The sequence below is a fragment of the Asterias rubens genome, chromosome 12, assembly GCF_902459465.1.
Source record: "Asterias rubens chromosome 12, eAstRub1.3, whole genome shotgun sequence".
Classification (NCBI taxonomy): Eukaryota; Metazoa; Echinodermata; class Asteroidea; order Forcipulatida; family Asteriidae; genus Asterias; species Asterias rubens.
Genome location: NC_047073.1, coordinates 5,684,872 through 5,698,835, shown reverse-complemented (window position 1 = coordinate 5,698,835; position 13,964 = coordinate 5,684,872). Strand labels below are relative to the sequence as shown.

The following is a 13,964-nucleotide window of genomic DNA, read 5'->3' as shown; positions in this document are numbered from 1 at the left end:
AAATGTCAATGAGCTGGGTGTAAACTTGACCTTTGACCCTTTCGTTGGATCCATTTTCATGAGTATTACAGGCCATTCAGAAAATTAACAGATCAACGGTTCTAAAAAAAAAATTATATTTTATATATAAAATAAAATGACTTTCCAAAATCTAAAATCTATTAATACAAAGAAGGCCTAAAAGAAAATCATATTTAGATCATACTTTCACAGTCCATGGCTAGCTTCAAGTCAAGTACATGTATGCATTTTTTGCATTTTTAAAAACCAGGTTTTCAATTAGTTTTATTTTATAGTTATCAATTTTTGAAACTAATAACTGAAGTTTGAGTTTTGCTTGTTTCTTTAGACCCCCAACCAACCACAATTTTAACAAAAACAGCAAAATCAAAACGATTTTTAATATTTTCAGAAAACATTAAAACAATATCAATTCTCGATATATCGAGAATTACGGATTTATTTTAAACACACGTCATGAAATGGTGAAACGTGCAGAAACACGGGTGGGTTTTTCCGACTCCGATGACCGATTGAGCCTAAATTTTCACAGGTTTGTTATTTTATTTATAAGTTGTGATACACGAAGTGTGGGCCTTGGACAATACTGTTTACTGAAAGTGTCCAATGGCTTTAAACAAAAATATCCTTTCCACATTTTATACTTTTTTTTAGAGCGCCACAAGTTAGAATTTTAATTTACCATTTGATGTCTAATTTATCTGTCTCCCAACTTACCGAGCTTTTTTTAATTCACATGTTGTGTGACAGGTCTTTTTGAGTGGCAAAATCATTCAGTTTAAAGCCAAAGGTAAGGGGGGGGGGGTTTGGTTAAGGTTAGATCGCATCCCATCCAGTGGTAGTATACAACAAAAATTATGACCAAACAGCTTCAAATTCTTTTGCTCTTTTGATAAATTTTTTTTTTTTTTTTAATAACTATTTTATTCTGTTGTTTTATAATTGTATTCGTTGTAATTGCCGTTTACCTAAATGCTGTGTAAGGCCTAGCATTAGAAGGCACTTTATAAATGCCTATTAACTATAGCCTATACTATTATTATTATCAATACAATTCACCAATAATTAATTGTTTCTAGCCTATCTGGTTTCTAACAAAAAAATATAATAAGCTGTTAATTTCTATTGAATAATAATATTGCAGTTGCATTTCCTGCTTTGTATTTGTTCCAAATCAGCTTCCGTGATAGTCTCTGACACAGAAATGTACAACGTCTTCAGTTTATGCAGCCTCCCCATTAGGGAAATGATGGCATCTCCCGTAAACTTCATACTACTTCCCCCTAGGTCCAGCTCTTGTAGATTTGGTAACGTACTCAGGGATCCGACAGAAAGGTCTGTTAAAGAATCACAATCTTGAACAAGAAGTGACTCTAACCGTTTCAGTTGGCGACATATAAAATGCATGTCATCATCAGTGACGTTAGTCCGGCAGATATCTAAGTGTGTTAAATGTGTAAGATGCTCGGACATGGTAACAAAGCCCTCTTGTTTGACTCGGTAGCAGCTGGAAAAACTCAACCTCTCGAGTTTCCCTCCTCCGGGAATCGAGGCGAGATCTTTGAGGTCCTCATTGCAGAATCTTGTGGACCTCTCAACGTTAAGGGTGTGCAGATGGTCAAATCGACCTTTGTCAACAGCGGACTTGAACCAGCCAAAGGTTGTCTGGCATCGCTTGAGTTTCAGTATTTTCAGCGTCGGAGGCAAGTTTCCTGAATCGATGTTGGCCAGCATGGCATCTTCAATATGGAGCTCCGTTATGTTTGGGCAGCGTTCAAAGAGATTCTTCAGTACTGCATTGGAGATGCACTCCGTGTTCTTGATGGAGCTCATAAAACCTCGAAGATGAAGAGTTTTCAGGGCGTCTGTAAAGTAACATCGAATGATCTTCCATGTTGACTGGAGGTTGATACGGAATGAGCTGAGGTCAACAAACTTCCACAGTTCCTTCTCACGCATGAGGTGATACCATGCTTTGCAAACTCTGCGAAAACAATGACAAAATCAAAGAAAACACTTGAATGTATAATAAAATTAATAATAATAATAATGAAAACTTATAAAGTGCACAAATCCATAAAAGTGCTCATGGCGCTAAAAACACACACAAACAATAACATTAAAATAATATACAATAAAACAAATTAAAACGTAAGCCTAATGTATGTAAAGTTGTAATGTAGGCTTACATTTACAATTACATGTATATGTAATTAAGTTGGCCCATGATCTTTCCAAAAGTTATGCCAAGGGTTTTGCAATATACCTTCTCTGAATAAGGACAAAGGGTTCTAATGGATGGAATCTCTGGATATGGATCCAATTCCAAGAGTAAGACAGCCAACTACTTTGGACTGTTGGTTATTGTGTCCAAAATTTGTCTGTATTGTAATTATAATTGTATTATTTTTTAAATGTAAGCTCAGAAAATTTGCCAACATAATCATACATACCTCGCAGCTTTACATTTCTCTTTTACCTCCAAAAAGGAGAAAATCCTGACCATTACACTGACTGGAATAGAATCCATTATGTTGTATCAAAGACAGATAATTCATTGACATTGGCTTAGAATATTAAGACAACCGACTGTTTACTTCCGGCAACATAAACATGATTACCAACTCGCCCGATAAAGTACTCGCCTGGATAAACAGTACAGAAGACGAGTTTGTACGGGGCGACTTTGCAGACGGAAAAGAACTTGCGGGGACGAGCGAATGTGAGCGGCACGATAAGGGGAAGAAGCATGTGTCAGAATATGCAACAAATATTTATTTTGAGAACGAAGTTGCTAAAATCCAAAATGGCCGTCATGTAAACACATTTTTGACGGTGTTGCCAAGAGCTTTGAGAAGAGGAGTTCTTTATTGTGAACATGGTGAGTATTTGTTGAGTTCGTTAGAAAAAGAAAAAAAACGACTTTCTATTGATTCAAACATGTAGTTAGTAGATAAATCTACCGTAGTTACCCTCCTCTCCGAGTCTCCGATCTTCCGTTCGTAATTTCTGTTTTTGTACCCTGGACTCCGTCGCGTTGCCTGCCAACGGAGGAGTCCAACCTGGGCTATAGTAGATGTACATGAATGTAGTAGTTGTACTTGTACTGTAGTAGTACTACTACTACAAGTACTAGTGTAGTAGTACAGTAGTGTGTGCGTACAACGGCCAAGACAGTCAACTCTAACAACAAAGTTTACTTTAAGTTACACGAGGAAAAAGCTTATTCTGATCTCCAAAATGTTAAATTAAAAATAATTTAGAAATTGGATAGAGTAAACAGGTAAACATATATTTTAAGAACGAATAGTTTTAAGAACGAAGTAAAGTATTGTTTTTAAAACCCTATCTTTTGTCGAACTCCCACGTTTATAATGATATTTGTATAATAATAGTATATGTACATTACCATGATTAGTGCACCTACTAAGCATTTTTGTCATGTTTTTACCTGTAAGAAATAGACACATGAATGTTGATAATGCTAATTAATAAATTTATCAATTATTAATTGTGAGTTGTTTCAATTCCAACAAGTCTCCTTGTCCGTCAACAGGTGACAGTCAATGATGATGACATCTTAAGATCCATCTTGCAATGAGGATTGCAGCAGAAGGTGGTGAACTTTTGTGAATTTAAGTATTGAAGAAACTCTAATCACGGATGGTAGTGTGAAGTCACATCAAAATGCATTCAAGGGCGCACATGCTTCTAGAGAAGGAGTACCTCCTCCTGCAAAAACAGCCAGCTTGGGTGAGTAGTAGGCCTTGGCAACTGGTGCAACTCGTGTCATTGTCGTGACTATTTTTTGCTTTGTCGAGTCGCCACAACTATTTTTCAATTACTTGGTTAATCATGCCGCCATGACTTGTACAAAAATAGTCGCAACTACATGTACTACAAAAATAGGCTCCCTGTTTGGTGAACGGATTGTATTGCTCATGACTATTCATGAAATTGACCAGAAACCAAATAAAGACTATGTATTTATACCGAACTAAACGTTGTTATCTGCAGGGAATTGAAGCTGAACCTTTGAGAGATGACAGTTTGTTTGAATGGATGGCGACCATTAAGGGTCTAAAGGACACCATATGGGAAGGTAAATGACTACTAAGCCTTGTGCATGTAATTTAGTCTGAGTTCCGAGTTATTTAGGTCTAGTCCAAGTCACAAGTCAGGAGGAGAGCAAGACCGAGTCACGATTCCTTTTTCATGTTTCATACATGTAGTAGGAATGTCAGTCACTTCGTACCCAAGTCAGGTACGTGAATGAGTTGGGTACGGTTCTTTGAGACGAAGGACACAATTTGAAACTAACCTTCGGTTTTGGTTTTGGGTTTTTTCAAACCAAAGTAGGGAACTCGTTTTTAAAACAGCAAACGTAGTAGTTTATGGAGGAAAATTTATGTTCACTATTTTCACTATTATGAAACTGGAGTAATAAGCCCTATGTGGACATTCCACATGCAAGACTGCGGGCCGAGGCGGGATTCGAATCAGGATCCACTGAGGTGAAAGGTAGTGTAGAAACTATTTTAGCCAATCTGATTGCACTTGATTTTATTTTAATTTTTGTTACAGGTGGAGTTTTTGCAGTAAATCTGAAGTTTGATGAAAATTTCAACAACATTCCACCGTCAGTGCGATTCCACACTGTTCCATTCCACCCAAATAGTAAGTGTTAAAGACACTGGACACTATTGGTAGTTGTCGAAGACTAGTCTTCTCACTTGGTGTATCTCAACATATGCATACAATAACATTTAAAAGTTTGAGCTCGTCGAAGTTGCGTGATATTAATCAAAGAAAAAAAACACCCCTGTTTCACCATTGTCACACGAAGTTGTGTGCTTTCAGATGCTTGATTTCAAGCCCTCAAATTCTAAATCTGAGGTCTCAAAATCAAATTTGTGGAAAATTACTTCTTTCGGAAAAACTACATCACTTCAGAGGGAGCTGTTTCTCACAATGTTTAATACTATCAACCTCTCCCCATTTCGCGTAATCAAGAAAGTTTTTATGTTAGTAACTATTTTGAGTAATTACCAATAGTGTCCACTGCCTTTAAGAAGGGGAACATTTTATTTAGGAGTGATAGAGGCTAGTGTTAGGAAACTTTGTTGGTTTATGTTGTGAAAAGTTTACTTTGAGCTAGTTTTTCAATCTGGGTGTATAAATGTTTGATAAATAAGTTCAGGCCTTGCTTCTTCATTGTTGTTCTTTGTTACAACTTGCAGTTGATATGAACACAGGCCAGCCCTGTGTGGACTTCCTAGACGATTACAGCATTTGGAAGGAATCTTACAGTTTACTTTCAATCCTACTAGCAATACAGGTAATTTACACAATGCATTTTCTTATACATTTTTGTTATGCACCACTGCAAACAGTTTAAAATAGTTTTCAAAAGTCCCCCATAAACACTGTTTCTGCCTTTAGCCCATGTGTCCACTTGCCTGAATATCTGAGATATAAGTTAAAGACACTTGACACTATTGGTAAGTATGAAAGACCAGTCTGCTCACTTGGTGTATCTAAACATATGCATAAAATAACAAACCTTTGAAAGTTTGAGCTCGATTGGTCGTCAAAGTTGCGATATAATAATGAAAGAAAAACACCCTTGTCACACAAAGTTGTGTGCATTTAGATGTTGATTTCGAGACCTCAAATTCTGAATCTGAGGTCTCAAAATCAAATTCATGGAAACTTACTTCTTTCCCAAAAACTACTTCACTTCAGAGGGAGCCGTTTCTCACAATGTTTTATATCATCAACCTCTCCCCATTACTTGTCACCAAGAAGGTTTTATGCTAATAGTTGTTTTGAATAATTACCAATAGTGTCCACTGCCTTTAACCAAGTAAACCACTGATTTCATGATGACTAGAATAAGTATTGGCGTCTTGTGGCTGACTTAAAATTTATTACTTTGTGCAATGCAACTTTTATAGATGTTTAAACCAGTGTTTGTATGAGATAAAAAGCCCTCTTGTGGGAGCCGTGCTAAGTTTCCTTTCGAGATGATCATCGAAAACGAAACCAACAAACAAAAAGTTGTGTCCAAACCTGGAAGCAATTAATTTTGAATCATCATCTTTCTCTCTCTATGTGATTTTCCCACCCAGTGTCTCCTGTCCAACCCAGTTCTAAAGAATGCAGTCAACCAAGATGCATGCAGCATCTTATTGGAGACCCCAGACTTGTATAGACAAATGGTTGTCGACTGCGTGAGTGCTAGCCAACGTGTTCTTGGTAAATATAATAATAATAATAATAGTAGTGGCTTGTTATGTAGCGAGCATATCCGTCCGTCACTCAGTGACGCAAAAGGCACTTTAACATGCAGTATTTCCCCTGCAAGGTATGCGGGGCTGCGCTTTAATTATGAGACTCACTCCTTTTACATAGCACCATGTAAAGTTTACAAGGTGCTGTGGCGCAATAAGCAGCCAATCAAACCAGAAACACGGGGATGAACCCCTTCTCTTTTTGATAAGTGTATGCACTGGGTTCTTTTACGTGCGTCACACAACACACGGGACCAATGGCTTAACGTCCCATCCTAAGGACGAAGCATCATGGGTGGCTTGCTTAGGAACACAAGTGTCACGACTGGGACTGGAACCCACACGCTGCTGATCAAGACACCAGGGTTTGAATTTGGTGCTCTTAACCGCTTGGCCATGACACATCACTGGAGTGCTTGTAAAGTAAATGTAGTTTCACTAAATATTGTTGACTAGCATGCCGTCTGGGGCCAATTGCATGGCTCTGTGATCACCATTCTCTAAATGTTGTTGACTAGCATGCCGTCTGGGTCAATTGCATGGCTCTGTGATCACCATTGTCCGCTTACTGTGCTTACTGTGCAAGCAACAAATTTACACACAGAAAAAATGGCTGTAGTTTCACAGGATGTGTGCTAGTTCTTAACAAGCCATGCGAGGACATCCTACAGGCTATCCTGCTTTCACTCACCTTTTCTCCGGTAACTCTTTATTGCGTCCTACTTCTGGGCACATGGCATAGTGATAACATTCTCTCATTGTTCTCATTTTTACAGCTGGGGAGAATCTCCAAGCTGATGATGCAAAGGTGCGTTTTGATAAAACGGAAGACGGTCTCGTTGACAAGCCTATTACATCCCAGGGGAGGTTAGCAAAGGTATCGTTTGATGAATACCTGACAACCTGGAGTGGTATAGCTACAAGCAAGGCGCAGGCTAACATGAAAAATCCATGTGAGTTTGGACATTAACCTTAGCAATGCTTACAGGCAGTGGACACTATTGTTAATTACGTAATGGGGAGAGGTTGATAGTATAAAACTTTGTGAGAAATGGCTTACACTGAAGTAATGTAGTTTTCGCGAAAAGAGGTACTTTTCCACGTATTTGATTTCGAGACCTCAGACTTAGAATTTGAGGTCTCGAAATCAACCATCTAAACGCACACTTCTTCTCCTTGTGTGACAAGGGTGTTTTTTCTTCCATTATTCTCTCGCAACTTCGACGACCAATTGAGCTCAAATTTTCACAGGTTTGTTATTTTATGCATATGTTGAGATACACCAAGCGAGAAGACAGGTCTTTGTCAATTACCAATAGTGTCCAAGGTCCCTAAAGAGTGTGTGCCGTATTACCTTATCCATTAGGTAATGTATGTGTGCAGAGCCACAATCATGTGTACACTTTTTGTCATAAAGACGCTAATTAAACAACAGATAAATATTAAGCAACTCTGTGCAGATCTTTTGTTTGACAAGCTCAAGCACTTTTAATTCATAATTGATTCAATGACTGTTAATTGATATAAAAATAACATAGAGTTAACCACTACATCAATGGTTTTCAAACTGTTGTTCATAAAATGGACACAAAAATTGTGTACCTACAAATGTGGCTGTGCACAAATTTGTTGGGTGTCAGGGGCATGATGGTAACCCCCCTTTATATTGCTTTTTCATTGTGTTCTTGGAATCTCAGGAGTTCTTCAGAAGATTTATTTTTACTTTATTTATTTATTTATTTATTTATTTATTTATTTTTTTTTTTTTTTTTTTGGGGGGGGGGTACTTCTGTTTAAGAGAATTTTTTTCTTTTTTTACAAAACAGGAACCTATTTTCTGATAAAATGAGCTTTGTACTTAGCAAGCATCTTCCCATGAGAAAAAAATCCATCAGTAACTTATCCTCAATGATTTTCCCTCCTGAACTTATCCTGGTATAGTTCAGCCTTCTTCCTTAACAGTGGTCTGCTGGCCAAATGCCAATAAGAATTCTCTACAAGTGGTCCGCTGGCTAATTCACTGTTGAAATCATCCCTATTTCATTTGAAATATGGACTAGTGAAAAAGCTGACTGACCAGCGAAAGGCCAGCTAACTGGTCCTGCTTGCCAGTCACTGGAAAAGTTAAAGACAATGGACACTTTTGGTAATTGACAAAGACCAGTCTTCTCACTCATAATATGCATAAAATAACAGACCTGCAAGATAATGATGAAAGAAAAAATACCCTTGTCACATAAAAGTTGTGTGCTCTCAGATGCTTGATTTCGGCACCTCAAAATCTAATTCTGAGCTCTTGAAATTAAATTCTTGGAAAATTACTTGTTACTTCAGAGGTAGCCGTTTCTCACAATGTTTTATACTGTCAACAGCTCCCCCTTACTTGTTACTAATAATTATTTTGAGTAGTTACCAATAGTGTCCACTACCTTTAAGGGGAAACTATGTTGTTTTGAAAAGGTGCCTTTAATTATTGACGTTTTTTGTGTGTTCCACTTTGACAGTATTGGAAGCAATCAAGAATAATCCCAAGATGCAGACAGCACACTTTGGTCTACCTCTAGAGGAGCTTCAACAACACATGAAAAAACAACTTCAAGAGTAAGTCGCTGCATCAAACCCATTTAATGATAGGTTTGTGCCATAAGCACAACCTCAGATTTTTTAAAACTGTTACGCCAAAAAAGCGCAACATCCCTGTTTGGTGAACCAAATGTGTTGGTCACGACTATTCACGATAACACAATTTACTTATGAAACTCAATCAGACATCAGTGACACAATCCTTCAATCCTTTCAGCTTGAATTTTAATATAATGCACCTGCGGCAAACATTGGCACAATGCATCTTGAGATTAAAAAATTAGTAACAACTGGTGTCGTAGTCTCGACTATGAGGTGCGACTAGTCAGTAGTATATTTCACTAGTCACCCAGGTCTAGTGTTAAGGAAGAACCCTGACATTAGTACGTACATGTAATTTGCTTACAGTTTGGTTGGCAAAAATTAATGGGCGCATAGTGCATGTTTTATCTCACCCCACAATGTTTCCATAGTAACATGACCGATCTTGATGAGCAGTAAAATACCTTTATAAATATTGGTGGCAGAAGTATTTTTGACAAAGATCAAGTCTGACATCACGTTGTCATGGCAACATAGCAGATGTTTCAACACTGCTGCAGTAAGCCGCTGCAAAAAAAGTGGAAATGTGACAGCAAATTTCTGTAGAAACACATCTTACGTTTTGTTTTCATCAAGTCAGAATTCAGGGTTAAGAAACTTATTAAGATCCTCTTTTTGAATGGGCTATAACCGTTGTCTTAAATGATGGTGATCAGTGATCCAGACTTTGTGAAAAAGGAGAGCAATAGTTTGAGACCCGGCCCAAGATCTTGGAGCAGCTTTAGCACAAAAAAGCTAAGCACAGGATTTGTGCTTACCAGATTATGGTTACCTGCCTCATTTCACACATTATTATCTGTGACTGGTATCCTGTTCATTTCTGCTTCATGTGCTTTATTGATATACTATGCTAAATAATTTTGTTTTGCTTTAAAAGCAGCTCTGTGACATTGGGTCCAGTTGATTGGGTTTTCTCATAGGCCAAAAGTCAAAGAGCTGGATATGGAAAAAACAAGCTTAGCTCAATTTTGCTTACCAGAATGATGGGTACCACCCAAATTTCAATGTCATGTGTGCTGTTTTCAAAAAATGGTTCCCCGCATATTTTTGCTCGGCAAAAAAGTTATTAACCGATTATGTTCTGTTTTTTTGAAAAGAAATTAGTCTGCCATGGGCCCAACTTCACAGAGCTGCTTAAACACAAGAAGTAGCCAAGCACAACAAAAATATGCTTACTGGACTTAAGTTACCAGCCAAAGTACAGTGTCACATGTACAATCTATCACTGGTATCTTGCTTATTTCTACTGAGCAGAAAGTTGCTAAACTTAAATCTCTGCTTAAGCAGCTCTTTGAAATTGGGCCCTGATTGTATGCATGTTTGTAAGTCACAATTAAATTTTGGTTTTACCCTTACCCTGATGTGTGTAGCACTATATACCCAGTATGCTCCTGATTCCTGTGAAAAAAAATCACAGGAATTTTTACTTGGGTGGGATTCGAACCCACGACCCTTGCAATTCTAGAGCAGTGTCATACCAACTAGACCACCGAGATTGCCGATAGATAGAGGGTACAGCAAGGATATAATAGACTTGTTTTGCTTTCGATTTGGCAGGCACAATTCTTTGATGTATGGAAATTTCACATCGAAACCCGACAAGAAAGATTCACAGGATAAGAAACTAGACCACATCAACAAGATGAGGAAGATCTACCTGCCGTCACGGAAGATAGGTGAGGAAAAGTTCCACATCCTGACGTCCCCAATCAGATTTCCCCCTTGTTGAGATTCCCTCGGGAGAACTAACCGCAGCTACTCTGAAAGTCTAATATTTCCACTGAGTAAATTATCTCGGGAAATATTCAATATTTTGAAAGCGAATTTAAAATTCATCTCAGCTGAGCAGTCTCTGGTGACTTTTCTTGTCGTGGCTTCTGTTAAAGGGAGACTTTGTCGAATTTGTTGTTGTCATGACTGATATGTTTGTAAGTCATTACATCACAAGTGCCTGCATCTGCTGTACTTGCACTGCTTTAAGGACAGTGGACACTATTGGTAATTGTCAAAGACTAGCCTTTACATTTGGTGTATCTCAACATATGCATAAAATAACAAACCTGTGAAAATTTGAGCTCAATCGGTCATCGAAGTTGCGAGATAATGATGAAAGAAAAATAACCCTTGTCACACAAAGTTGTGTGCGTTTAGATGGTTGATTTCGAGACCTCAAGTTCTAAATCTGAGGTCTCAAAATTAAATTCGTGGAAAATTACTTCTTTCTCGCAAACTATGACACTTCAGAGGGAGCCGTTTCTCACAATGTTTTATACAATCAACCTCTTCCCATTACTCATCACCAAGAAAGGTTTTATGCCAATAATTTTTTTGAGAAGTTACCAATAGTGTCCACTGCCTTTAACTACTTCAGGCTCAAAAGTTTCCAATTGCTTATGTGTACTTGTATCAACAATCACCCATTTTATCTCTCGAGGGCCTTTTTTTATGACAGCAACTGATCATTCTGACGGGACCTGGAGACTTTGCAAAACAAAACCTTACGAAAAAGCTTCATTATTTAAAGTAAGAGGCTAGAAATATAACATCATTTTAACATGACAGCTCACACCTGTTATCTCCATGTAATTCCTTCAAAACAGTGAGTGGACCTAATTGGATCATGCACAAACCAGTTGGGCTGCTGACTTCTGCCCCAAAAAGATTAACTGCAGATACATTACGTTTAATGACCCACGTAATTCAATGTAACCACACCCACCCTTGAAAAGTAGGTTGTATGGTGTTGTTGTGGCGAAACTCAGTAAATCTTTAATGGAGCTTTTATAATGAATGTGAAGGCAGGTCCAACAAAACATATTTTTATACTCGGATCCTCAAGGGAAAGCAAGCTTAATGCATTTCGTATGCGCTTCTCTTAATCGTTGGAGTCAGTATTAATGAAGTGAGCGCAGCTTACACTAGAATTATGCTACACATATGAACAGGATAGCCAAGTACCGACTCCAAGTATGACGTAAAACTGAGCTCAGATAACAGTATGCACTCTGAGCGGGTGTAATTGGATAATTAATTGCGTTTTTATTATTACAACGCTCGGCTGATGATTTGCACTTGTTACTTCTCGAGGGTGAATTTTTTCGACTCGGGGAGGGCTCGGATGTTACACTGGACCCAAGGCCAGTGGTTTTGGTGTTGGGCCAGTAAACTCAGGGCCAGACAAATCCGTAGAGCCTTAATTCATAAAGCCTGTAAGCACAAATATTTGCTTTGCATGAACATTCTTCCTCGATAAAAACAGGATTACCAACCATCTTTTCACGTGATTTTCAGGATAAGCAAGCAACAACTGAATACCAGTAACAAGTAATATGCTTCACACTGATGATACCCGCGCCTACATCCATATGGGTAACCCTGTTTCAGCCCTAGGAGTAGGTGGCAAAGGCCTTTGGACAAAAATAATTGTAGGCCACACCTTGAAGTGGCCTTCAGGCCTTGTGTTTCTGGCGACTTGCATATAAAACAAAATTAGAAAAAATGAAAATTTGATTGGTAATCCTGTTTTTATCAAGCAAGAAATTTCATGCTAGGCAAATTGTTGTGCTTACAGGCTTTATGAAATTGGGCCCTGGTTTTTCAGTTGAATAGTAAAACCTTAAGACTGTGTAAGATCATTTTCAAATGTTGGCTATGAGTCTGATAAGAATACATTTACCTTTCAATTCTATTCTAGGGTGTATACTTAAAAAAACCGGTAGTGTCGACTCGACTAAGTAATCAAAAGTTGCGACTACGATACTAGTTGTACTAGTTGCCCAGGCCTAATTAAGAGTGTGTTTTCTTTGTTGCTACAGCCCCACCGCCCTCTACCGCCCAAAGTGAGATAGGTGATCCATGGGAGAAAGATGTGGATGACCTGGTGGAGTGGACGGCCAATCTGGACGAGGAAGAGTTAGAATGACAACGGGTCAACTTACAGTTAAAGTTCTCTATGATCTAGAAGTACCTCATCCCAGCAGAGAAATGCTCTACAAAATAACAAGTCTGCAGAGTACATGCACGGTTTAAAGACTAAGGCTGTAACCCAATTATTTGCTGTAGCTGGATCACCACGTTAAAGGCACTGGGCAAGTTTTATACTATTAACAGCTCTCCCTTGTTTTTTACCAAGTAAGTTGTTATGCTTATTTGTTGTAAGTGTTCAGTGCCTTTAACAACATAGCAAAGACAGCTTTAGCTTAGAATTGAATATTGTCTAGTACAATGACTTGCCTAGTCACAGTGTACCGCTTAGATTTGAATTCCATAGACATTTGTTATGTCAAATGGTTCAGGTCAAGCTTTGGTACACGTACCAACCTCCAGATGGGCAAACCTTGGTAACACTGTGCAATATACATTCATTCAAAATCTGGTATTGTGTTCGCCGTCTCTTGCTTGCCCCGAATCATTTGCACAACAACTGTCTCGATAGTGTGAAGAATTCACAATTAAGTAACTTGTGACTAAGCAAGTCATTGCACCAGATTCTTTAAATTGAATCTCACTTGAAACAAATTGCTTATTCCGACGCAGTCGCAGTCATATACTGTAATATGCCTAACAAGAATATACACTTAGCAAAATATCAAGCAGTGAAATGGTTTCAGTATACAGTGTTTTAGCTGGTCATCGATATTTGCTGAGAAAATGTTTCTGTGCTTAGGATTTTTTTGTGTTCTTTAGCTTCTTGATTTAGACCTTCAAAGTATGGTGAATACAAAAAAAGTCTTTGAAACATTTTCTAATTTTGTTTTCTTCAAAGTGTGTTTTAAGTTTTAGCCAAGGCATTTTCTTTAAAAGGGAAGGGTGTTTATTTTTGTGAGTGGTTTATTTCCCCTTTTTCAGATACTTAATATAAAGTATATTTGATTTACTTGTACATAATCGGTTTAAAACTTATAAATGTTTGGAATAAACTTTACACCGTCCTGAAAAAAGGGTTACTTTTTATGTACAATTTAT

At 37.9% G+C, this 13,964-nt stretch overlaps 3 protein-coding genes across 3 annotated transcripts in view; 1 reads left to right on the top strand and 2 right to left on the bottom strand.

Annotated features, from left to right (window-relative positions):
- The window catches only part of LOC117297422 (dnaJ homolog subfamily C member 21-like), a 17,657-nt gene extending 14,649 nt beyond the window's left edge, over positions 1–3,008 (bottom strand). The window contains exon 1 of the mRNA XM_033780459.1: positions 2,994–3,008. The gene's annotated coding sequence lies outside the window, so the exon portion shown is untranslated. The remainder of the gene's footprint in view (positions 1–2,993) is intronic.
- Positions 603–2,622, bottom strand: LOC117297425 (F-box/LRR-repeat protein 12-like). The gene is made up of 2 exons (XM_033780461.1): positions 2,475–2,622; positions 603–2,005 (listed from the first exon to the last, which is right to left on the bottom strand). Exons 1-2 carry the CDS (start codon positions 2,549–2,551, stop codon positions 1,144–1,146), a joined length of 939 nt encoding a protein of 312 aa, XP_033636352.1. The 5' UTR covers positions 2,552–2,622; the 3' UTR covers positions 603–1,143.
- On the top strand, positions 2,744–13,964 carry LOC117297424 (ubiquitin-conjugating enzyme E2 U-like). The gene is made up of 10 exons (XM_033780460.1): positions 2,744–2,902; positions 3,578–3,774; positions 4,039–4,123; positions 4,606–4,698; positions 5,262–5,359; positions 6,153–6,279; positions 7,091–7,267; positions 8,819–8,915; positions 10,557–10,675; positions 12,815–13,964. Exons 2-10 carry the CDS (start codon positions 3,709–3,711, stop codon positions 12,919–12,921), a joined length of 969 nt encoding a protein of 322 aa, XP_033636351.1. The 5' UTR covers positions 2,744–2,902; positions 3,578–3,708; the 3' UTR covers positions 12,922–13,964.